Source organism: Ursus americanus, chromosome X, assembly GCF_024610735.1.
Source record: "Ursus americanus isolate L20-20 chromosome X, mUrsAme1.1.p, whole genome shotgun sequence".
NCBI lineage: Eukaryota > Metazoa > Chordata > Mammalia > Carnivora > Ursidae > Ursus > Ursus americanus.
The window spans coordinates 121548397-121575051 of NC_142164.1; the positions used below are offsets into that span (position 1 = coordinate 121548397).

The following is a 26655-nucleotide window of genomic DNA, read 5'->3' on the forward strand; positions in this document are numbered from 1 at the left end:
ACTTAACTACATGCCTCACGGTTGAAAAATGCATGAAAACTCAAAGTCGCGTGCAGGCAGGACGTGTTTGTCCCAAGCTTCCGGAGCAGGGCTCCCGGTGCTGTTTGCGTCGTCACAGTAAGGGCGGGTGGGGAGAATCGCCCCATCCTTTCGGTCGCCAAGACAGTTGGCGTTCTGTTCTGTTTCTGCGCATCGGGTCAGGTGCCCGCACGACGCACGGGTGATGAAGCCCCGTGGTTGTCGTACAAACTGCAAAAACCCTCGTGGGCATGGGGAGTGGAAATCAAGCCTCAGGATACCCCAGGGGCAGACAGGAGGTGGGAGGCCGTGGATCCTGCAGGTGAGGGACCCAAGGAAGGTGAGGGACGGGGACAGGTAAGGGACCCTGCAGGTGAGGGACCTGGGCAGGTGACGGACTCTGGCAGGTGAGGGACCCTACAGCAGAGGAACCTGGGCAGGTAGGGACCCAGGTAGGTAGGGACCACGGCAGGTAGGGATCTGGGCAGGTAGGGACCCTGCAAGTGAGGGACCTGGACAGGTAGGGACCCAGGGAGGTGAAGGACCCAGTCAGGTAGGGACCCGGGGAGGTGAGGAACCTAGGGAAGGTGAGAGACAGGGACAAGTGAGGTACCCTGCAGGTGAGGGGCCCTACAGATCAGGAACCTGGGCAGGTAGGGACCTCGGCGGGTAGATACCCAGGTAGGTAGGGACCCAGGCAGGTAGGGATCTGGGCACGTAGGAACCCTGCAGGTGAGGGACCTAGGCAGGTAGGGACCCTACAGGTGAGGGACCCGAACAGGTAGGGATGCTACAGGTGAAGGACCCTGCAGGTGAGGGACTCTACAGGTGAGGGACCCTGCAGGTGGGGAACCTGGGCAAGGTAGGGACCTCTGCAGGTAGAGACCCAGGCAGGTAGGGACCTCAGCAGGTAGGGATCTGGGCAGGTAGGAACCCTGCAGGTGAGGGACCTAGGCAGGTAGGGACCTGAACACATAGGGACCCTGCAGGTGAGGGATACATTGGTGTCTCACACGTGCCCCTCTTTGCTCCCACAGCCGCTGCTACTCCCCGCACAGCGCCTACGCCCAAAGCAAGCTGGCCCTTGTCTTGTTCACCTACCACCTGCAGAGGCTGCTGGCCGCCCAGGGGAGCCCCGTGACCGCCAACGTGGTCGACCCCGGGGTGGTCAACACGGACCTGTACAGACACGTCTTCTGGGGCACGCGTCTCATCAAGAAGCTGTTCGGCTGGTGGTTCTTCAAGGTAAGCCTCCCGCACTTGCTTTGCCGTGCTCGCTTCTGAGACGGTTTGCACACCTGTGTCTGTAAGGACCCTAGTCGGACGGCATCCCTCAGCATCCCTTCCAGGAGGACGCACGCTGCCTCTGCTTTGCCAACACAGACTCGCACAAAAGGCTCCTTGCAGGACGCACGTGGTCCTCCCAGCTGTCCCAGCTGTCCCACAGGGTGATGGCAGGGGCTTTGCTAAAAGACAGGACCCTCCCATTGTGGGGGAAGCATGTAAGCAGGTGACACGGGGAGTCACGGCCAGCAAGTAGCAAAGGGTTCGTGAGAGGCACCTGTCCCCATGCACATAACTTCAATTCTGCACAAAGTGGGAACGAGGCATTACAGGCCACCCCAAATCTCACCTGTTGGAGCCCTAGTGCTTCCGTTTTGACCTTCATCCTTCCCGATCCGCGTTCCCCCAAGTGGAGTGAGGGCCGGGGATTATCATGTGGGCATATCCGTTTCTGTATCCAGCTTCCTTTTTGCTCTAATTTAGGTGTTTGTCCCTCCCCCCCCCACAAATGCAATAACCATCACAGAAATCAACAACCAGCCCGTCTCTGTATAAGACACAGGCTGCCAAAAACGCCCCTGTATACACATTTAATCCCCAAGTAGCCCAGCGTGGTACACGGACACCATTGTGATTTCAGATGTGGACACCTGCTCTTTCTGGGATTATTTCTTTAGGATAATTTCTGAAAAGGGAGACTCGCCCACAAGCTATGCACTTTTAAAATCTCCTATCCCCCACCCTTTTCTCCTGATATTTTTATAGTTTGTGCTTGGATATGCGGTCGCATTTCAATTTGCGTCTTTTTTTAACTGATCAGTCAGATCCTGCATTTGCTGGACAGGAATCCTGCTTTTTGGAACACTTCCTTGTTCATTTGGTGCCATCCTGTTTCTGTGGGGGATGCTGGCCCAGCCGTGGGACCCGGGCACATCCTCGGGCTTCCAGGGTCTTGGCGAGAGGACGGTATTAATTTCCTCCTCGCGGCAGGGTGGCGAAGATTAGAAATGACGAGCTCCAGGGCCGTGGAGGGCAGGAGGCGTGCCTTAAGTGACAGTAATTGCTGCGAATTCCCCACCTCTGGGCTCTCCGTGCACCAGCCTTTGGGGGTCAGCACCGGAACCCAGATTCTGGTGAATGGGAGTAATCGTGTGCCACGGGGCCCGGCATCTGGCCGCGGCCGGCTGTAATTACATCTGCATGAGCAGGGGATCCTTTTTCCGCGTCGGAGCTCCCCTCTGCGGCTCTCCTTAAAACCCAAATCCTCCTTATGAACATGACTTTTTGCATGAATTCTTTGTACAATTCCTTTTTCCCATTTTTCCCCCCATGGGGAGCTGCTGGCTCAGGAAAACAAAACCAAAAAACTTTCTATGTAATTAGGGATGTTGAACCTTGTATCTCCTGTTGCACGTCTGCCCTCCCCCAGATTTTCTTGTTAGAACCAGATGCCTCATCCACCTGGATGGGGTTTGCAGGGACTGATGCTCGTCCATTTGTCCAAAAGCCCATCCTTCTCCACTGATCCCGGAGGGGAAGGGCTCTGCTTTTCTAAATACCTGCATGTTCCCGTCTGTTCTGAATTCACCCCTCTGCTCTGGCGATGCCCCCCCACCCCCCAACATGGCTTCGTTTTCTTAGCCTCCTTCTCATTTTGCCCTGATTCGTTTTCCCAGATCAACTTTTAGATGACTTGCGATTTGAAGAAAAGAATTGAGGATGAGGCTGCATCTGTTTATTCACCCAATCTCTCTCTGTTTCTACCTTTACGCCGTTGCCAGCTTTTTACAATAGAATAGAACAGAGAGAAATAGAACAGGATAGAGTGGAATAGGATAGAGTCCAATAGGATAGAACAAGACAGGATAGGATAGGATAGGATAGGATAGGATAGGATAGGATAGGATAAGAAGTAGTAAGATAGCATAGCATAGGATAGGACAAGAAAGAATGAGGTAGAGTAAAACAGGCTGGGCTAGGATAAAACAGAAAAGAGTAGGATAGAATAAGAAAGAATAACAGAGGGGCGCCTGGGTGGCACAGCGGTTAAGCGTCTGCCTTCGGCTCAGGGCGTGATCCCGGCGTTATGGGATCGAGCCCCACGTCAGGCTCTTCCGCTTTGAGCCTGCTTCTTCCTCTTCCACTCCCCCTGCTTGTGTTCCCTCTCTCGCTGGCTGTCTCTATCTCTGTCGAATAAATAAATAAAATCTTTAAAAAAAAAAAAGAATAACAGAATAACAGAATTCAATAGGATAGGATAGAATGAAATAGAATAGAATAGAATAGAATAGAATAGAATAGAATAGAATAGAATAGAATAGAATGAGAAAGGATAGGATAGAATAGTACAGAATAGAATAAGAAAGAATACAATAGAATAAATCAGAATAGGATAGGAGAGTAGGATAGACTAGACTAGAATAAGAAAGGATAGCGTAGGGTAGGATAAGAAGTAATAGGATGGCATAGCATAGGATAGGACAAGAAAGAATGAGATAGAGTAAAACAGGCTAGGCTAGGATAAAATAGAATAGAATAGGATAGAGTAAGAAAGAATAACATAGAATCCAATAGGATAGGATAAATAGAATAGAATAGAACAGAATAGAGTAAGGACCCCCTGGGTGGCTCAGTCAGTTTAGCATCTGGCTTCAGCTCTTGTCATGATCCCAGAGTCCCAGGATCAAGCCCCATGTTGGGCTCCCTGCTCAGCAGAAGTCTGCTTCTCCCTCTCCCTGTGTGCTCATGCTCTCTCACTCTCTTTCTCTCTCAAGTAAATAAATAAAATTTTTTAAAAATAGAATAGAGTAGAACGAAATAGCGTAGAGCAAAATCAAATAGAACAGAAGAGAATGAAATAGAACAGAACAGAATAGAACAGAATGAAATAGAATGGAATGGATGGAATAGAATAGAATAGAATAGAATAGAATAGAATAGAATAGAATAGAATAGAATAGAAAAAGAAAGGATAGGATAGGATAGAAGAGAACAGGATAGGATAAAATAGAATAGTATAGAATAGGATAGGATAAAATAAGAAATAAGAATAGAATAGATTAGTAAAATAGAATAAGACAGAATACAATAGGATAGAATAGGATAGGATAGGATAGGATGGGATAGGATACGATAACCATCAGAACAAAACTTAATTGGAACAGACTTCTAACTTAATTTAGGAGGGGGACATTGAGATTTTACAGAGTGATATTTTTTGTCTGAGAATAATTTGTCTTTCCTTTCACTTGTGTCTGTCTTGATGCTTCTGATTTTGTGACTTATAAGAAATATATATGTTTGCTGTTCGTCCTGTTTCTGGCACAGAGCTCCTAAAACCCTAGGAATTTCTGGTGACGAGAGCAGTAGAGGTTTCTTTTGTTACGTGAATGAGGTGGCTTTAGGAAAGCCCCCAAGGTTGGGGCTGGTTGTCAGGGGAACCAACCACGTGATTAGAAGCTTGGCACTTTCTGCCCCACCCCCTGACCTCCAGGGAGAGGAGAGGGGCTGGAGGTTGAGTCAATCCCCAGTGGCCAGTGATTTAATCAATCATGCCTCCCTCTGCGATAAAGCCTCCCTTTGTATAAAATGAAAAGGACAGGGTTCGGAGAGCTTCTGGGTCGGTGAACACGTGGGGGTTTGGGTAGAGAGGTGCACCTGGCGAGGCCAGGGAAACTCCTTCCCCACACCTGGCCCCATGCATCCATCACTTCATTTGGCTGTTCTGAGCCTTTTATAATAAACCCGTAATCTAATGAGTAACGTGTTTGCCTGGACTCCAAGCAAGAAGTCCTGGGATCCTCCGATCTGTAGCTGGTGGGTCAGAACCACAAGTGACAACCTGGATTTGTGATTGGCATCTGACCTAGGGAGTGAAGGGCGGTCTCGTAGGGCTGATCCCGGGGGATCTGACACCATGTCCAGGTAGATAGGTCAGAACTGAGTTGGATCATAGGACACCCTGATGGTGTCTGTGAATTGCTTGACAGTGTTGGGGGGAAACCCCACATCTTGGAATTGGCGACCAGAATCCTAATGCTTTTCAGGGGTGTTTTATTAATTCTCTGTAAATACCCATGCCTTTCCTATTGCATTTATTCCTAATTGTTTTATGAAGTTTTGATGTTTGTTTCTGTTGCGAATAGGTTTTATTAAGAATACTGCAAACTGTGAATACCGCAAAATACAAGAAACACTTAAAAGTCGGTGATCAGTGAATGCACACGTTGTCACACCACGTCGATGTGCGCACACTTTTCCCCCAATGCACCTGCAAGAACGAACCCCTAACCCACACGTAGCATCAGCTGTTTTCTTGTTTCTCGTTATAAATGTCTCACACATGTGTGTCTCTGAAATTTAACTTTGCATTCTTTGATCCTTAGGGAAGTAGAGTAATATCTGTGATTTGCTTTTTCATTTTTTATTTTTTATTTTTTGCTCAGTAGTTTAGTTACCTGGGGGCAGCTGGAACAAATGACCACAAACCAAATGACTAAAACCACGAATATTCCTCTTTCCCCAGCTCTGGAGACCAGATGTCTGAGATCCAGGCGGGGCAGGACCACTGAGATCCAGGCGGGGCAGGGCTGCTGAGATCCAGGCAGGGCAGGACCACTGAGATCCAGGCGGGGCAGGGCTCCTGAGATCCAGGTGGGCAGGACTACTGAGATCCAGGTGGGGCAGGGCCATGCTCCCTCCTGAGGCTCCAGGGAGGGTCCTTCCTGCCTCTTCCAGCTTCTGGGGCTCCAGGCATCCCTGGTCTTGTGGCCACGTCCCTCCCATCTCTGCCTCTGTCCTCACGTGGCTTCCCTGTGTCTGTGTCTCCTCTTCTGTCTCTTACAAGGACACCTGTCCTTGGATTTAGGGCCACCCTGATCCAGGATGAGCTCATCTCAGATCTTTCACTTACATCTGCAAAGGCCCTATCCCCAAATAATGTCACATTCACATGTACTAGGAGCTAGGACTAGGACTTTAACTTGTGTTTTTTTGGGGGGGACCCAATTTAACCCACAACCCTCCATATTAAATGTTTGAAATCCATCCCTGTGGACACGTGGAGAAGTAGATTATTTGATTCTGTCCTTCCGAAGTGTATACTACACGCATATACCACTTGGCTTAGGTCCATCCTCCGGATCAGGAACATCTGGGGTGTTTCCAGTTCTTTGGGCTTTCCAGCACCGTTGCCATAACGGATCCATCATACATCTCCACGTCTGCTTCCGTCCCAGTTTCTCTAGGGAACATGGCAGGCTCTGGCGTGAGAAGGTTCTAGAAGATTGTCTTGTCCACATTTTCTGGAGCATCGTGTTGGGCTTTCAAGGACAGTCTTACCAAAACACGCTCCGCGTGCTGGGAACGCCTCAGGCCTTAAGTCGTTATTGATTCTATCACTGATGTCCTGTTTTTAATACATTTTCAGTCTGTTTCATTTAATTAATTTAATTTCAATTTAATTTTCAAGCCATATTGATTAATGTGTAAATATCACATCCCCCCTTCTTTCTAATATGTAGGTTTCTGTTGAAAATGTTCTTACGTACACTATACAGTTAAATAATAGATGGTGTAGGCAACTCGTATCCTATTTGCCGTTTTGAGGGTGAAACATATAATGTCTCTCTCTTTTATATTTATTAGAATTTGTATATTGTACTTTGTTCTGTACTGTGCTGCGTATCATTCCCTCTTTACTTTTCCTTTGAATGAGGTATGAATGTTGAATTTTACCTAACCAAAACAGAACAGTTCACTACACAGGCAAACTATGGCCCACGGGCTGGCCACATGGTTTTGTCAATAAAGTTTTATTGGCACACATGCTCGTTCATTTACATGTTCTCCGTGTGATAAAAGGCACAGCCGAGTAGCTAGGACAGAGACCAGATGGCCCACAAAGTAAGCACTATTTCCTGTCTGGCCTTTAACAGAAAACACTTTGCTGACTCGGATCTAGAGAGGATTATGTTTTTGTTTGCTTTAACTCCCTTGTTTGGATAACGTGGATCAGGACATTACTCTAGAATGAATGGCCCCAAATTTCTAGAATGATTCTCACTGTCATAGAGCATTATTCTCCCGTACGCTAGAGGACTCTGTTCCCAGCCACTTCCTTGATGACTTCTGTATTGATCTTTACCCCAGCGCTGTAGACCCCGTTCTGTGCTACCTTTGTCAAGTTGGGATACTAAAGTTTTGATGATTTGTTTAAAAAAAAAAAAAAAGCCAAAGAATGGGACAATCGAAAGGCTCACTTTTCCCCGTATTTTTCTCTTATGCTTCAGCCTGATGTAACTATCATGACAGCTCTCTGTATTTGAAGACTGGAAATATTAGCGTTTGCAAACTCTCTAGGTTTGGGAATTTTTGGAAGGATAATTCCAACTCAGCTTTCAAATTTTTCTTTAATGCGTATTGCTTTCTTGAGGATTCCTCCCTCTTCCCAAGTCAGTGTTGACAGCTGCGTCCCTTCGATACTTGTCTGTTTTCTTCGACTTTCGGAATTAATGAGGACACTCACCGAACCTCTTCTCGTGGTCTGCCTTCCGTGCCCGCTCCTGGTCCCGTCCGAGCGCCTCTCGTGAAGTCGACCCTGCCCCTGAGCTCCCTCGAGGGCTTCATTACCTTCCTTCCCTTTCAACGTGCCTTCCTACCAACGCGTCGTTGGCTGTCCACTTCACCGAGCAGAGGGATTTCGACATATTTTCTTTCGCCAGGAGAGTGTCCGCACTTGGCGCACCCCAGACCCGGCCACGAATGCCTGGGGACACGTCGTGCCCGCTTGGATTAAACATAACCGCAGGGCGGTGTCCGTACAGGAGAGAGAAGATTATGAAAGCTGTCAACTACGTCGTGGAAGAGTATTCATTACCATGGAAATGACGTAAAACTGCGATAAGGAAACCGAACAAAGTCTGTAGCACAGCGGGGGCTGTGATGTCCTCTTTATAACGATCGCCGTGTGTGCACGTATGACTTACACGGACGCGTTTGTCTTTCCGTTCGTTTATGTCATACAGAGGCGTTATTTTATACCACGAAACCCCCATTGGTGCCTCCCTGGAAAACGTGCACTGGATTGCAAATTCCGAGCCACTCTCCTGGGCGAACCACTTCGCTCCTTGAGAGGAACCAGGAGGCTTATACGTTTGTAAAGACGCGCGGTTTAGCGCGTTCGTAAATGAAGACCGTTCTGCCTGCCTCTGCTCTGTCAGGCTCTGTGCAAGTGTAGACGAAGCTTTTCAGAGGGTGTCCGAGTGTAGACGAAGCTTTTCAGAGGGTGTGAGACCCAGTGAAGCCAGTGCTGATGCAGAAAGCCTGCATCTCTCAAGTGTTGGGGCCGTCGCATTGGGATGTCATTCGTATCCTCCTGCCTTACTGCCTCAGGATCCGTGGATACCACGAAAAAGCTTGATTCTCAGTGTTGGGTGCGTTGTGACCCCTGTGCGGAGCTCATGTCAGACAATGCCAGGCCTCTTCGAAATCACCTTATACACCGGTCTCCAACTACAAAGGATCAAATTGCCAGTGTAGAACGTGCCCACATTACAACCACCGATATGAATAGCGATGGTTGGTTCTCTTTAATGTGCATTTGAATCAACCCACTCACGGGGTCATTGGATTGCTTTTTGATGGATGAGTCAGGAGGGTCGCACGCTTAATTAATCAACTCAAGGACACACGTCCAGGGATCCCTCTCCCCACCTCTGCATCATCAGCTTCTCTCCATCATTCATCAGCATGCAAGCACACTGAATTAACAACAACCTTCAGTGGACCTTCTGTCATGCCGTAGGGACCTACCACCATGACTCTTCCACCCTGGAATGTAGGAGATCCCAGATGATCCAGAGGAGCCCCGTGTCATCACAGGGATCCTCATAAGAGAGAGGACGGAGGGTCAGAGTAGGACAAGGACAGGGGACAAGGAGACAGACTCTCGCCTGGAGCGTGCAGCAGGAACACAGCCCCTGCCAACCCCTGGGTTTTAGCCCATTGAGATTCATTTTAGACTTCTGACCTCGTAGAATTTTAAGGGGATGAATCCGTGCTGTATTAAGCCACCAGGTTTGTGATCATTCACTAAGAACGGCCAAAGAAAACTCTTGCGTTCACCTTCCTTGGATCGCAGCTGTCAAGACTGCTGTCTTGTGTCTTTGCCCAGCGTGTTGGCCCCAGCTGCTTCCCTGTAAAGCAGGTGGGATAAGCCCCACCTCACAGGTATATCATGAAGATTACATCAAATCAGGTGGGCTCCCACAGGAGGCTTGGAGCGGGGAGTCAGTGCATGTTGTCCGTTCAGGCTGATGACATCTCATGCACCCCTCCAGGCGTAGGGTCATCAATCTGATCACTGGGGCATCGGGGGCGGGGGGCATGTCCCATAGTTGCACCCAGGACTACAGGAACTCTACTAGTTATCACGTGGTTTGACTTTGAGCATTTTCATGAATGACAAAAGGACAAATGTGGTGGCAGTAGTCTGCCCTAGTGTTGGGGGCAGGAGGAGAAGACTTTCTGGGGATGGAGCTTTGAACGTGGATTGAAGGCTAGGCCAGGGTCCGTGAGCAATGCTGGAACTACATGTGATAGAGAACACCCTGGGGAGTGGTCAGACTGACACCACCTGCCTCTTTGCTGTGTCCCGCATCTGAACTCAAGACTGAGAAATGATCTGAGCTACTTGTGACTCACTTCTCCCAAGACCAGCTGTCCCCAGCCCTATTGCAGGCATACAAGGAGAGAAGCTTATCATGTGGTAGAAGCAATGGCCACCTTGGGATGTTAGGGCTGGGTGCCCGTTGAGAAATGTCAGTGAGGAGGTAACAGGATCAGACCCGTCCAGCCTACAAACCATCCGATGGACTGCAGGACATGGGGGCACCTGGGGTCTGCTTACAGACCATTGCACTGGTGGAGGTGATACTGGATGTGGTAGAGAGGGTGAGAACTCTATCCGAACACTAGTCCAGAGGTAAAATCAAGACAAGTTGACTGGTTGACCCTGGGATGTGAATAAATAAAGACTCAAGGATAATTCTGGGGTTTCTCATGCAGGAAAGTGAGGGTAATGGCAGTGTCTATCCAAGAGATGGGGTGATGGGAAATGCCCAGCTGGGGATTTGGGGATGCTTGACCTGGAGGTGGGTAAGTAGGGTCTCGACTTCCAGATGCCAACTGGGCTGCCATGAATGTGTCGGTGGCTCAGGGGAGAGCAGAGTCAGGCTTCCATTTCAAAGATGAAGACAGGGAAGGAGAAGAGAACGGAAGCCATAGGCATGGGGGATGGGCCCAAAGGGAGGCGGATTAAGGACCAAGATGGAGAGGGCTGGGGTCTCTGGAAGAACCAAGATCTGGCCACCCCTTCCTTCTCCTTCCCACCCTCTGCGATGCCCCTCGCTTTGGTAATTTGTTAATTCTGGATAATAATATCTCATAAGATTGTTGTGAAAATTGCTAACATAATATATGTGACAGCATTTCCAAAACTGTAAAGCCCTATGTAATTATGTAATTATAAGGCATTCATGTTTCCCTCCAACCATACATTGCTTGCAGCTCTATTTAGCACGCTTCAAATCCCATCCTCTTTCTACCGAGTGTGCTGCTTATTTTATTATTTTTTTTCACGTGCTTGTGCCCAACCGTCGACCACAGCCCCTGCCTGTTGTCAGCCCCGCAGCGATGGCAGTTATTTTCAAAATTGCCTTTCTTCGCCCCGAGAGCCCACAAAACATTGGTGAGCATTTAATAAACATTTGTTGTCCTGAATTGAACTGAAACAGGGTGCACAGCTTCCAGCTCCAGCTGTGGCTTCACGCAGAGAAAATCTTTAACTATAAATACACGGAGCCCTCTTCCCTGGTCTCCCAGCGGGCATCTGGTTCTTTAGTGATCCTCCTGTCTCTGATAAAAGCAACACGACCACTCTTGGGTTTGGTTTCACATTTTAGACATCTTATAAGTCTTTAGGGATAATCTTTTTTTTGCATTTTTTTTGCAAGCGATAGATAAAATGGGATATGTTATTTATGCCAGTGGAAGCATTGTTTAGAGGACCTTCTTATCTATTCAGAAGCCGACTGATTTTTCTGCACCCAGCACCCAGGAGACGAACTTTGTCGTCGTAGGAATGAGCTGGAGGCTAGCTCATCTCAACGACAGCTGCACAGGGGCCGATAATCAAATTTTGCTGGGGGCGGGGGTGATAGATCTGCAGGTGAACCATTTGATGCTGGTCTTCTGTTCTTGGTTTTCCTTGAGGCCAGAGAGAACCAGAGCCGATTTGGGTCTTTGTGCATATCTGTTCTTAATTAGGTACTTTCCAGTTTGCCTCCATGGCGTTCATCATCATGGACCCGAATTCCCAGACATTTCGGACACAGCCGAGTACCTGGGTCCCAGGTACATTCCTAGAGGAGACAATTCCTACAGACGAATGAAACAAAACAAAAACAAACAGCGAGTAAGTTGTGGAATTCCATGCTCAGCTTAGGAAAAGACTCCAGTAGGGGAGCGTGGTTATAGACACCAGCACAGAACGTCCATGTTCTTGTTAAAGAGCAGCGTGGAATGTCAGCAGTTGTGTTCCTATTGATTCCCTTTGGCAAATTAAGCTAGAGGTTCTGCCTCATTGACCCGTTCTGGTTGGCGATCATTAGCGTGTTGGAGTTTCATGAGCCTGGAGCGCTCAGCAGGTCATGGGCTCCACTGAGCTTCTGTAGGACGTGGAGTTCCATCGCCGAATGACCGGAGCAGTGATCCCAGGAAAGAAGAAAGGATTAGTAACTCTTCACTGGGAATGAACATCCCCAGGCTTCAGCTTATTAGTCATGAAATACATCTACATGTTCCCCATGCAAGGACAGACTGTAGAGGTCGTAGGAGAGGAAGCCTTTTCATCTTGCCTTTTTGCCAACATGGCGTCCCTCCATGAAGCGTTGATTAGCAAGGGAGAATCACAGTGCAAAAGATCTTTGAGAGCGGCAGGGCTTTATGCCGGCCCCATTAGCAGTCAACCCACGTGGTTTTCTTTGTCAGTGTGTATGTGTGGTGGCTCCCTGGGGACATCCAGCCTATGACCTGGTGCCCAGCCAGTGGTGGATTACTGTACCACAAGGCACAGGTGCAAGACGTCACGTCATAAGAACACAAAACAAATAGAAACAAAAGGAAACGTGAGCGTGGAAAGAAGTAGGAAAGCAAGTGTAAGGTGCGGGGGTTTCTCGTGCTCCCGCTGAAGGTGATTTCACGTCCACTATGACTGGTGTGCAGGGTTCTAGCTCAAAGAGATTCAGGGGGAAAAATGGGTGGTTGTTTCCACTTTGTGGTTTTTTTTTCGGAACCTAGAACACAGCCTCATTCAAATATAGATCGTGGTGTTGGGACATGTGTTCAACAGCTCGGGCGGCTTTAACGGAATCCCACAGACCGGGAAGGTTTGAACAACAGGTCCTTATTCTTCATAGTCTGCAGGCTGGAAATCTGAGATCCAGGCGTGGCCAGCATTAGTTTCTCCTGAGACCTCTCTGGTGGACATGCATGGCCATCTGCCTGTGTCCTCACGTGATGGAGAGAGGAAGAGTTCTGGTGTCTCCTCCTCTTCTTGTAAGGACACCAGTCCCGTCATGGGGGCTCCCACCCTCATGACCTCATGGCACCCTAATCACCTCCATAAGGCTCCACCTGCTAATACCATCCCATTGAGAGTTAGGGCTTCCACATATGAAATGGGGGGCAGGGGGGCGTGCACAGTCTATAACAGGACATATGTATTCATTGGAGGCATATTTAAGAAGCATCTCCTGCCTGTCGGGGTCTTTGCTGGTCTTAGGTCTATCTGGCAGAATCTGAGCATGTTCCCCCCCCCCCCCACGTAACTCTGAATGCAGCAAATCAGTAGTTCCCTGGACAAGAGGTGTGCACACAGCTCGTTCCTGGGATGGACACGTGGCTGCCAGAGCTACGTGTCATGGCAGCCCTCCACAGGCTAGCACTCCCACTCAGATAGGAGAAATTGTTTGGATGTTGAATTAGTCTGCCCGGGCTGCCGTGACAACGTACCACAGACACGGTGACTTCAACAACAGACATTCATTGTCTCTCAGTCCTGGAGGGTGGGAGTCTGAGATCCAGGCAGGGCCGAGGCTGGGAGTCTGAGATCCAGGTGGGGCCGAGGCTTGTGCCTCCTGAGTCCTCTCTCCTTGGTGTGTAGACCCCGTCTTCTCCCTGTGTCCTCACGTGGTCATCCCTCTGTATGTGACTGTGTCCTCATCTCTTCTTATAAGAACACAAGCCCTATTGGGTCAGGGTCCACATGAACAACCTCATTTTACCTTAATCCCCTCTTTAAAGACCCCCACTTCCAAATACAGCCCCATTCTGAGGTCCTGGGGGTGACACCTTCAACATACGTATTTGTGGGAACGCAATCCAGCTCATTCCAGGCATTCTGGTAGATGTTCAGCCTTCCAGCTCACCAGGAAGGCTGCTGCCCAGACAGAGGCAGGAGCTGTGCCCATGCACATTCCCCCCTCTGGTTAAGCAGCTGTGGTGGCTCTCTCCCTGCTTGAGATGTTTCCTGCTGCAAGAGCTCACTTGGACTCAGAAGTCTCCCCAAACCCACTCTCCCGCCTGCATTTCCCAGCCTCTAGAATCATCTCTTGGAGAAGTCAGCACATGCTATGGGTGAGGATGTTGACCGGAGAGCTGGTGGCCCTGGGTTCAAATCCCAGCGCCTCCACCCACCAGCTGTGTATTGTGGGGAAAAGACTAGTCTTCTCTGAGCCTCAGGTCCTCATCTGTAAAATGGGTGCTAGTGTTTGGCACAATGCCCAGCACACAGTATGGTCACCCCCGTTGTGCTGATGGTTTATCATGTGAGCACGTGTGTGTGTGCATGTGGGTCTGTGAGCACGTGTGCATGCATGTGGACGAGTAGTGTGGGTGCGTGTGAGCATGTGTATATGTGCATGTTTATACGCACACATGGGTATCTCAACATTTATCATGACACCCACCCTTGTACGCGGGCATGACCTATAATAGCTCTGATGGGTGATGATTAGGATGTGATATGAGATGTAATGAGAAATAAATGAATAAAACCATCTATTTCGTGAGCTGTCACAACATTTAGGAATTAAAGAATACAAATGAAGTCTCATTTCCGTCTTCATTATAAGCCCAAGGCTTTGAAATGGTCTACAAACGATCAGCGGTTGCTTTTTTAAACGTAGCATCTATCATGTATTTAAGCACATGATAGTTGGGTAAGTGGATGTGATTAATTCTCCACAAGATGCATTAGAGCCAAGAAACAGCTCTTTCTTTGTCTGTCAGGACAGCCGAGTGCTCAGGGCCAGCTTGGGTGACTGTGCGCGTGTCTATGCGTAAATGTGTGTACGGATACGTGAGAGTGCATGTGTGCGTCCATGTGTGTGCATATGAGTACATGTGTGTGTCCACAGAGCATATGCATGTGCGTGAGTATGTGTGTGTGCGTGTGAGTATGTATGTATGGGATGCTGAGTATATGTGTGTGCATGTGAATGTATGAGTGCGCCTGAGTATATATGTACATATGAATGTATGTATGCATATGGGTGTGAGTATATGCGTGTGCATGTGAGTATATGAGTGTGCAAGAGTATGTATGTATATATGTGAATGTGTGTATGTATATGGGTGTGAGTATATGCATGTGCATGTGAGTATATGAGTGTGCAAGATTATGTATGTATATATGTGAATGTATGTATGTATATGGGTGTGAGTATATGTGTGTGCATGTGAGTATATGAGTGTGCAAGAGTATATATGTATGTAAGTGAATGTACGTATGTATGTGGGTGTGAGTATATATGTGTCCATGTGAGTATATGTGTGCAAGAGTATATATGTATATATGTGAATGTGTGTATGTATATGGGTGTGAGTATATGCGTGTGCATGTGAGTTTATGAGTGTGCCTGAGTATATATGTATATGTGTGAATGTATGTATGTATGTGTGTATGTATATGGGTGTGAGTATATGCATGTGCATGTGAGTATATGAGTGTGCAAGAGTATATATGTAAGTGAATGTACGTATGTATGTGGGTGTGAGTATATGTGTGTGCATGTGAGTGAGTGTACAAGAGTATATGCGTATATATGTGAATGTGTGTATGTATATGGGTGTGAGTATATGCGTGTGCATGTGAGTATATATGAGTGTGCAAGAGTATGTATGTATATATGTGAATGTATGTATGTATGTGGGTGTGAGTATATGCGTGTGCATGTGAGTTTATGAGTGTGCCTGAGTATATATGTATATGTGTGAATGTATGTATGTACATGGGTGTGAGTATATTTGTGTCCATGTGAGTATATGAGTGTGCAAGAGTATGTATGTAAGTGAATGTATGTATGTATGTGGGTGTGAGTATATGCATGTGCATGTGAGTATATGAGTGTGCAAGAGTATATATGTATATGTGTGAATGTATGTATGTGGGTGTGAGTATATGTGTGCATGTGAGTATATGAGTGTCATGGGAGTACATGTGAATACATGTGTGCATGAGAGTTTATATGTATGATTGTGAATGTGCATGTGTGCATGGAACTATTGTGTGCATATAAGTGTGTGTGCCTGGGAATGTATGTGTGTGCATGGGAGCATGTGTGTGTGCACACAGCTCGCAGCTGAAAATCCAGGTGTCACTTCTGACTCTCCAAAGCTCCACTACTAATAACCTACCATTGCCTAGAAGCCTGACTCATGCCATAAACAGTAGATGAACCCATATATTGTACATTGCATGTGTTATATACTGGATTCGCACAATGGAGTAAGCTGGAGAAAGGAAACGTGGTTAAGAAAATCCTAAGGAAGAGGAAACACATTTACGGGACTGTGCTACATTTATCGAAAAAATCCTCATCTAAGCAGACCCGTGCAGTTCAAGTCTGTGTTGTACAGGGTCAGCTGTATAGACTTACAAAGGCACATAAGAGGGTCCAGAGTGGACGGAGCGGATTGAGCAATTTCCACAAGTTGATTAAACAAGATAAGATCCTGAAAAAATCTTTATCCTGACAATAAAAAGAGATGGGGAAATCCTGCTGGTTTCTGGATCTGGAACCATAGCCCCGGATGGAGGTGCTTTGGTTCCCACCATTTCCAATGTCTTGAGCTCCTCCTGGTTTGCCGGCACCCACTGACCACACCAACCCACTGACCACGTCAGCTCCCACCCCAAAATGCAGGGTGTCTCGTGTTCCCACATTGCCGCCTTCCGCCAGAGCCAGTTCTCCAGTCCTCACGTGTCTCCTCTGTGTTTCAAGCTTCTAGTGGGACCTTGCTTTCCCCCTAAGCAGTGACCATAGCCTGGGAATGCTTCCATCCCCATGGGAAGCTCACTGTGCTGCCTTGACGCCAGGAACCTTTCTGCAAGGTGGTCACGTTTCACCCAGTTGCCAGTTAGTGTTGCTTAAACTCAGAGGCTCAGCCTTCATCCGCTCTGAGCCAGTTAATACGCATTTTGGGTTCATCAGGAGTTGCAGAACTTGACGGTCCACATAAAGGATTTTAATATGCATTTTTGCCTATGGAAATGGATTAACCCATCAGCTCGGCTAGGTTGTCCACCTGGCTTTCTGCTGGAGTGTCCTGACCCAGGTGATAAGCGTGCTGTGTCTTAGCCAACAGCATCGGTGGGGGTCCTGAGAATCCCATGCACTCTGCTCTGAAAGCTGATGCATCCTGGCCTTCTTCCTTCTCCCCACAGACCCCAGATGAGGGAGCCTGGACGTCCGTCTACGCAGCAGTCACCCCAGACCTGGAAGGAATTGGTGGCCGCTACCTTTATAACGAGAAAGAGACCAAGTCTCTCGCGGTCACGTATGACCTAGATCTTCAAAGAGAACTGTGGGCCAGGAGTTGCCAGATGACCGGCATCACTGATGTGACCCAGGACACCTTTTCGGGGTAGCTGCCACGTGGGGGAAGACCTTGCCTTCAGTCCACCAAACACAGGTCTGTGACAGATCCCCGTGTCTGCATTTTTCCTAGCTGCCTGCCTTCAGGGCTATGTCCCCAAAGGTCTCCGGTCTGCTGTCCTGCCTTTGCAGGAAGTCAAGGACCAAAAGGAACATTGAATGTAATTCCCAAGTAGGTGGTCCTGAGCCATAAATTGTGTGCCAGATTTCTACAAGTGCCATGAACAATTAAATGCTGCCCAACCCAATTGTGCAGTCTTCCTTGTTTAGCACAGGGCAGGGACCAGGTTTAGGGAGACACATGCCAGGTAAGCAGGCACTTGCAAGGGAGCATGAACCATTGGGGCTGTAGAGGGTTTGGGGTCCACTGTGTCCTCTGTTCTTGCACTCACCCATTGTTCCAGACACCCAGCTTTGACTCATGGGTCCGTGAAACAGAGACATGAGCCTTCCTCGGTGTGTTGGGTCAGGGCTCAGGTGACAACCCATATTCTACTCCACACTTTGAGAGTGACCTGGTCCTGGGTGCTACCTGTAGCCCTCAGAGCTGCTCTCATGAGCTCAAGCCTGTGGGTCATGGGAATATAACCAGATGTGTCAGGGATCCTGTACAACAGGTGGGAGGAGAGCGTCCTGGGCAGCATTCCCTGTATGGTTCTCTAGGACAGGACGCGAGGGGTCTGGTCAGCACTCACCATGGAGTTCTGTAGGACAGGGAGGAGGAGAGGGGTCTGGATGGCACTCACCATGGAGTTCTGTAGGACAGGGAGGAGGGAAGGGTCTGCACAGCACTCACCATGGGTTTCTGTAGGACAGACACAAGAGAGGGGTCTGGTTGGCACTCCCCATGGGGCTCTGTAGGACAGGGAAGAGGAGAGGGGTCTGGTCGACACCATCATGGGTTTCTGTAGGACAGGGATGAGAGAGGGATCTGATGGCACTCCCCATGGGGTTCTATAGGACTGGAATGAGGAGAAGGGTCTGTAATCACTCCGTACGACATCCTGTGGGATAGGGAAAGGTGTTCCTGACTTCACTCACTATTTGTTTTGGGCAAGGGGTAAAGGAATGGGCCCTGATTTCCCCCTCACCATCACATTGCCACACATGACCTTCTCCTGGGTTGTTCCCCATTCAGAATGTCAGTTAACATTTCTCTCGGCATCCTTCCTAGAGACATCTGCAGGGCCCGGTTTCTCCGTAAACCATGATACTGAGGTGGCCATAAACATAGTTGTTGCCCAGTCATGGGTGTTGTTCACAGTTCATCAGAGCCCACCTGAGCTGGACGTTTTCTTCTCGTTCCTCCCATATCTGTAGGCACAGGCAGCTCGTCTGCCAGGAACATGAAGGGTGGTCCCTGCACTGACCCCCTCCAAAAGATACCTTCACATGCTCACCCCCCAGAACCTATGCATATGATTCTACATGGAGAGATTATCTTTGCGATGGAATCAAGATCTTAGGATGAGGAGATCATCCTGGCTTATCTAGATACACTCAGTGTAATCACAAGTTTCCATATCAGAACAGGTAGAGGGAGATTTGATTATAAAATAGGAAGAGGTCATGTGACCATGGAGACAGAGGCAGGAAGGACGCGACCACAAACACAGGGACACCTAGAGCCCCCAGAAGTGGGAAGAGGCAGGAAGGACTTTCCCCTGGAACCTCTGGAGGGAGCACAGCCCTGCCCCACCTGGATCTCAGCAGCCGTGTCCCACCTGGATCTCAGCCCTGCCCCACCTGGATGTCATACTTCTGGTCTTCAGAGTTGGGGGAGGATGAATTGCTATGGTTTTTAAGCCACCAACAGATTGATGGGAATTTGTTACAGGAAACTCCTACAGTTCCTTATGGTTCTGAACATCTCCCACAGTTTACTGGGCACCATCTTTGACTTCAGGGTTCACCCTTACTCAGCCACCAGTCGGGCAAGGAAAGCTCAGTCCTCTCTCTGAGGATATTCTCAAATTCCAACAGGGACAGACAAGCCACTTGAAAATGCAATGGAAAGGACATTGTGTGTGTGATGCTGGACTGCACTCTGAATTTTCAGAACAGTGACCGCTGGTCACCTGACGATCCAGTCCCTCAACTGACAGAATCTCACCGAGGACCCAAACCTGATGTCATCTCTGGGTATATGCGTGCTTTGGAATCACAGCCAGCAGCTCTTTGAGTGTGGGGTTCACACTGGACTCAGGGACAGATGCTTTATAGATTGCCTCGTGGTTGTTCCAGGATGGATGCAATGGCTCCATGAAGCAATTTAAGAATCTGCTCTCCTTCTGGAATGGAGCATGATTTAATGGGAATTTTCAACCGAGTTCAATACCCAACCTGAGCCAGACATAATCAGATTGCAACTTCCAGCCCTGAGTGCTGGCACCTCGTCACACTGCACAGATGGTCTACGAAAGCCCTAGAGCCCAGACTGATGTCCTTTAGAACTAGAATCATGGTCAAGATGTGCCTCATCTGATTTTCTGAACAGCCAGGACTCTGCCCCAAAAAGCAGAATCTTGAATTCTGGAAGACGCCACCCTTGGAGCCAAAGACCGTACTACAGCTTGAGGCCGTCGTAAACATATGCCAGTGACTGTTATCGTTATCACAAAGGGACTTTCCAAGTAAAGGCTCAGGATGGCATGGTAGGATGGCTCCGGGCCAAGCCGACATCCTCCATCACTGAGAAAACAAGCACGCCAGGATTTGACAGATGCCACAATCCCCAAGCTGCGAAGATGCGTTCCAAGAGCAATTTGAACCTTGTAGGACCCTGGCCTCAGATTGTTCCTCCTTGTTACATGACAGCCCTTATGTTGCTGTTCCTCCCTGGTTGAGAGAGAGAGAGAGACAGAAACAACAACCCATCATTCTGGAGAAGTTAGCAGGCACCCTCAACATGTGATCGTAAAATTCCTCGGTGCTCAGAGACACTTCCCAGCAGCTGGAGAAATCGTGTGGATCTCTGGGTGAGTAAAGCTGAATTTGTGGCTTGGTGGCACTGGGGATTCTGGGTTTGAGCCTGTCAGTCATGTTAGGGGAGCTGCGAGGGTCTCTGTACCCACACCAGGGTGATGACTTTCCATCCATGGGCACATGTGTTTCTCTTCTCAGTAAAGCTGTTCTTTTGTTCCTTCAGTGTAGCAACAGTGAGTTTTGTTTGGGTTCAGCAATGGGAGGGACCACTTCATTCATTCATCTATTCATTCATTCATTCATTTCTACCAAGGCCGGCTCTGAGGAAACACAAGCTTACTCAAGTTGAGTGAGAACTAGGTCTTGTCCCAAAGGAGCTGGAGGTCTGTGGTGTGCTGATAATGGCCTCCATGGATATTAGGTCCTGATCCCTGGAATCTGGGGATTTCACTGTAGAGCATAGCAGAGACTTTTAACAAGGAAGAGTGAGCTCAGCAAAGGCTGGTCCATGTAGGACACAAGCTCCGTCTGGATGCCAACTGGATGTTGAAGGCTTCTGTATCGTGAACAGGTGGCATGGGCACCTCTTGTCTTGGCTTTTTGGAAATACAACCATACAAGGCGCACTGGGCTCCCTCCAAGGTGGGCGGGTTGGGAGGCAGGATTGGGGACGCTTCTTGGTTTGGTCTATGGGTCAGGGAGGGCATGCCATGCCCATTTCCCATTGGATGTGAGCTTTGGGAAATGTGAAGTCTTGCACTGGGCACCATCATTAAGCCTTTGGGTCTCTTTCTTTCTGATGCCTCATCTACTGAATGATGATGCTAGTACAACCTCGTCTGCACCCAGGTTTGCTGAGACAAGACCTATGTATGCATTCTGCTTGAGGAATGTTCAGGAATAAATATGTGACACCTATGGTTTTGCATGCAAGCTCTGGATTTAATTTGTCATTTAAGTGGAGAAATTACATTTGACCCTTGAACAGCACAAGGCTAGGGGTGACCAGCGTCTATGCACTCAAAAATCCACATGTAACTTTTGACTCCCCCAAAAACTTAATTCCTAGGAGCCTCTGTTGACCAGAAGCCTGACCAATAACATAGTCAATTACTATTTCGTATGTTCTATGTATTATATACTGTGTTCTTACAATAAACATAAGCTATAGAAAATAAAGTGTGATTAAGGAAGTCATAGGAAGAGAAAATACATTTACAGGATTGTGCTATATTTATGGAAAAAATCTGCGTCCAAGTGGACCCTTGAATTTCACACTGTGTTGTTCAAGGGTCAGCTGTAGTTGGAGTTGTATTTTCTGTCATCTGGATACCAGTATCCTAGTCAATGGGCCTTGATCCATAGCTTTTCATCAAATGCCATAAAAGCACAAACATAAACCCAGACTTAAGTCCCTCTTGCTTTCCAGCATGTGCGCTGAAGGGGGCTGTGTGCCGAACGTCTGCGCCTAGTAACGAGCTTGGGAGTTCTCCGGCTCTGAGGTTCCGTTCAAGGAAGGACGTTCTCTGGTTCAGGAATAGAGCTTTACCAATGTGTGCCTTTATTGCTAATGTATCATTTTTGGTTATATCAGTTGCCTAATTTCTTCCCTTCATTGTGGGATATATCATCTGACTCTCTGATTTTTTTTAATGTTTTTTTATTATATTATGTTAGTCACTATACAATACATCCCTGGTTTCTGATGTAAAGTTCGATGATTCATTAGTGCACTGGGTGTTATGCGCAACTAATGACTTTCTGATTTGATGGATGCCATTTATTCTTGATTTCCGTATGTCCAGTTGAAGCCTCCTGTGTCACTCATTTCTCCCTCTGGCTTGGTCTACATCTCATAGGTATACAGGGCTGTCCTTGTCTTCATTTTTTCCTCAAGCCTGTGGTTTACTCAAAATGGTGTTTTAAAAATTCCCAGATAGAGAGGCACCTGGATGGCTCAGTCAGTGGAACATCTGACTCTTGATCTCAGCAGAGGTCTTGATCTCAGGGTCATGAGTTCAAGCCCTGTGTTGGGCTCCATGCTGGGCATGGAGCCTACTTAAAAAAAAAAAAAAAAAAAAGAAGTCCCAGATAGGTAGAATTAAAAATAATAATTTTACTGTCATGGATCCAGCAATGCATTAAAAATTTTCCTTGCTCTGTTTCATCCGAGACCTACTTATGTTGTCCTTCGAAGACCCTGCGGTACAGCTGGTCTACCATGGTGTCAGGTGTGGTTCAATGAGTTTTCATTCAAAATATCTCAGAGAAAATCATAGCATGGTAACTAAAAGGACCATTCTTTTAGGGGGAGAATATTCATTTTATTTTTCTAACTTCATTGAGGTATAACTTAGCAAAAATGTATATATTCAATGTGTAAGGCACGATGTTTTGACTTACATTTACACTGTGAGATGTCTGTTGGCCATGACTTGGGCAAAGAGTGTCCTATTATGTTGAATGGGTCTTTTTTTAAAGATTTTATTTATTTACTTATTTATTTGAGAGAGAGAGAGAGAGTGAGTGTGGGGGAGGAGCAGAAGGAGAGGGACATGCAAACTCCACGCTGAGCGTAGAGCATGACACTGCGCTCGATCTCATGGCCCCGAGATCATGACGTGAGCTGAAATCAAGAGTCAGTCAAATGGACTGAGCCACCTGGGTGCTCCTCAGTGGGTCTTTTTTATGGTCCTCACACTCATAAGAGGTGGCAATAGAATGGAGTGAAGCCTGCAGAAGATCTTGCCTATGTGAGTAATGCTGCCATTGTGAGTTGGGTCCAAGTCGCGTGCACCTGATGAATTGGCTTGCCTTCCTAATGGCCCAGTGGTCTTCAACGCTGGTTGTTCTCCACGTGGTTCATGGAAAGGTAGAGAAGGGCACACCGAAAACAAATCAAAACAAAACAAAAAGCTGCCATTCACATTTAGCTGGGCAGGCCAACATGGTAGACGTGTTGCAATACACCGGACAGGGCTACTTAGTGTACAGTGTCCCCCCACCCCCATGACTTCTCAATGTCATGCCCAGATGTTCATGCAGGTGAATATCCCATGTGTCATGAACCTGAGCCTAGAACTTAATTCTGTTGACACATAAATGCAATCATTGAATTTTCCAGGCAAGCAGCCACTGCATTAACTACAAGATTGTCCTTGGTTGCATTGTTCACCATTTGCAGAAATGCAGATGGCAGCTCGTGGCATTTGAGTTACTAATGCAGCAGGCCTGGGACAGCCTGTGTTTGCAGCTGGCACCTTCTTGGGGATCCAACATGCCGAGCATCTTACTGCTTCATCATCTCCAAACATTGACATGTTTAAATGGCTATCACTTTATTGTAAATTGTATTATGTGGACATGATGTGACTACTATTACATTTGTCCATAGGTGTAAGTATCTATGATCTCATTTTTAGATAGTGGGAGCACATTAAAAATACATTCGCAGAGTGCCTGGCTGGCTCTGTCCGTAGACCCATGCAACTCTTGATCTCCGGGTTGTGAGTTCGAGCCCTAGGTTGGGCACAAAGTCTACTTTAAAAAATGCATTAGCATACATCCCTACAACAGAATATTATTTGACCATGAAAAAGGAATGGCGCACCCATACACACACCATGAACCAGCCTCAAAAACACCATGACTAAAAGAAGCCAGATACAAAAGATCCCGTGGTGTATGATGCCATTTCTATGAAATATCCAGAATAGTGAAATCCATAGGCCTAGAGATGTTAGTGGTTCCTGAGGGCTCGGGCGAGGGATGGAGCTTGACTGCTAATGGGGACAGGGTCTCCTTTTTGTGGGATGAGAAAGTTCTGGAACCAGATAGAGGCAGTGGTTGCACAACACAGTGAGTGTGCTAAATGCGTCTGAGTGTACATTTTAGATGGTTAATTGTATCTCAGATCAAAATATTTGCTATGAAGAGTGTGCAAAGCACCTCAAAGCAAGACTATGCTTTTCTTCTTGGGCCCACACTGGGTGCCCACACGCATCGCTCTGAATTGCACCAAACTGCCCGATGCCCCAGCGTGAGTGTTGCTGACTCTCCACTTTTCATTTCTCCAAATGCAGAGAATGCTTCAGGAATCACCCCTTTCGGGGCAGCTCTTCTGAGCCGTGATTTCCAATGGGGTGAGAAGCCCATGCTTTTGGAGACATCTAGATGGGTGAGGTGATTGGCATAGCATGATTACCAATTCTTAGGAGCTGCCGCGATCGTCCTGATTTTCCCAGAATAGGGAGTACGCCCAACTCCCAGAATAAGGATTGTGCCCAACTCCCGTCTGCTTAAACAAAGAGCTTGACATGGATGCAGGGAGCAGCCCCCCAGTGGGTGTTTGGTTGTCCGTCTTGTCGTAGAGATCTGACAAGCCTCGAGGTAATGTGTTTTTTGGCTCCGTCTGGTCAAAAATAATGTGTGTGGGGTATTAGGGATTTCAGACAAGGTTGGCTCATGAGAGGGGAGGCGCCGCTAGCAGCTAGGAAGCCAACGTGTCACTGCAGGAGATTCCAGCATCACCTCATTTACCCTCTGTGACACCTGCACATGAGGTGATCCCATCCCCGCATTAATGTGCATAAAAGCAGAGGGCAAAGGTGTTCTGCAGCACCCCCCTTCCCTTAGGCTCCGTCCACCAGACCGTTACATGTGCTCTTTCCACGCGTGACGTTGGGACAACAGGTGCTTTGAACATGGCTCTCAAGACACTCTCGGCGATGGCACATCTCGGTTCTCAAATATAAAATCCTGCAACATGTCCAGTCATTCCTTTGCATGTAGAATCAAGGGTCCCAGAGAGAAAAGCACTCCTCCTCTCTTCAAAGACATATCTTCCTTATTCTGATGTTTTCCATCCTTGTGGATTTAGAAAGTGTAATATCTGGGCAGTCTAGTCTCAGAACCGCCGAGAGCTGAAAGCAGACCCTCCCTCTTCAGCCCCTGGGTTGGCCTCTCCTCCCTGGTCTGAATATAAATGGCTGCAGGCAGCTTTGCTTCTTTCTCTTTGACCTTCCCTCGGGCATCACTGGCAAAGGCTAGCAGCTTTAATGCTGCCTTCTCGCAAAACTCCTGCTTCCTTGGAAGACGCTGGCTCCTTACCTCTGGCAGAAAAGGGGAGCCCGTGAACCGAAGAGTTCCAGCAGCCTTCATTCAATGTGGGAGCGAACGGATCCAATTTGGTTTCATCGTTTTCTCCACGTCTTTGAAATTCTTTCCATGGCAGCTTTTTTTATGAGCACCAACGCAGAGAGAAATACGTCGGTCTGTTCCCTAGGGATCAAGGACAGGAGAGGCGCCACCCAAATGCGGCCCTTCCCTGGCTGCAGGGAGTTACATAACAGTCCCAGATGATGACCGCAACTCAAGATGCTGTCAGAAAGTGCAGGATTTGGGGCGCCTGGGTGGCACAGCGGTTAAGCGTCTGCCTTCGGCTCAGGGCGTGATCCCGGCGTTATGGGATCGAGCCCCACATCAGGCTCCTCTGCTGGGAGACTGCTTCTTCTTCTCCCACTCCCCCTGCTTCTGTTCCCTCTCTCGCTGGCTGTCTCTATCTCTGTCAAATAAATAAATAAAATCTTTAAAAAAAAAAAAAAAGAAAGAAAGTGCAGGATTTGCTTTCAGGATGTGCCTTGGCTGTTAGGAAAAACAGCTCATGGTGAAGTTACATACACAAAATAATTTCCCGACGTAAACGACCAAAAGCTTCGCCAGCCAGCACAAATAACTGGTGGGATATGGATGTGCCCGAGCAGGGTGGGATCAGCAGTTTATAAATCAGCAGCCTGAGGTCCGGACAGACCCAGGAAACACAGCCATATGGGCGGACCTTGGGTTTTTCACAAATTTGATTCATATATTCACATGCAAATGCATATATATGTGAAGCTGTGATGTATCCATGAGACAAATTTGTGTAATATGTGAATTAGACGCAGGCACACATATATAGGCATAATTTGTGTGGGAGGTTATTATTGGGTGTGCCCAGGTATAGCAGGTATTCTCCACCTGCACAAGATTGGTATTTTGGGTTGGTTTATTCTCTGGGGTGGGGCATCCTGGGCACTGTAGGGTGTTGGTCTCCACGCACCTGATGCCAGAAGCACACCCCCCCCCCGCAATTGTGACAATCAAAAATGTCCCCAGACATCAGCAAGTGTCACCCAGGGAGTAAAAACTTGTCTCTGGTTGCAAACCACTGCCATACCTGATGGATGGATGGATGGATGGATGGATGGATGGATAGATACATAGATTTGATGAATGGATGGATAGATGATGATGATGATAGATAGATAGATAGATAGATAGATAGATAGATAGATAGATGATAGATAGATAGATAATGGATGGATAGATGGTGGATGGATAGGTATATGATGGATAGATATATAGATGATAGAAGGATATATGGGTGAAT

General features: G+C 47.8%; 1 protein-coding gene across 7 annotated transcripts in view; it reads left to right on the forward strand.

The window, feature by feature from the left end:
- Nucleotides 1-26655, forward strand: part of DHRSX (dehydrogenase/reductase X-linked) — a 230120-nt gene that overhangs the window by 127688 nt on the left and 75777 nt on the right. For 2 of the 7 annotated variants that reach the window (XR_015723241.1, XR_006782628.2), the window contains exons 6-8: nucleotides 1056-1263; nucleotides 17090-17337; nucleotides 19284-20278. Coding sequence is in view for 5 of the 7 variants with exons in the window: in XM_045813635.2 (XP_045669591.1) it covers nucleotides 1056-1263; nucleotides 17090-17293 (412 nt within the window). In the remaining 2 variants the exon portion in view is untranslated. The other 5 variants (XM_045813633.2, XM_087859463.1, XM_045813635.2 and 2 more) reach the window with 4 other exon arrangements.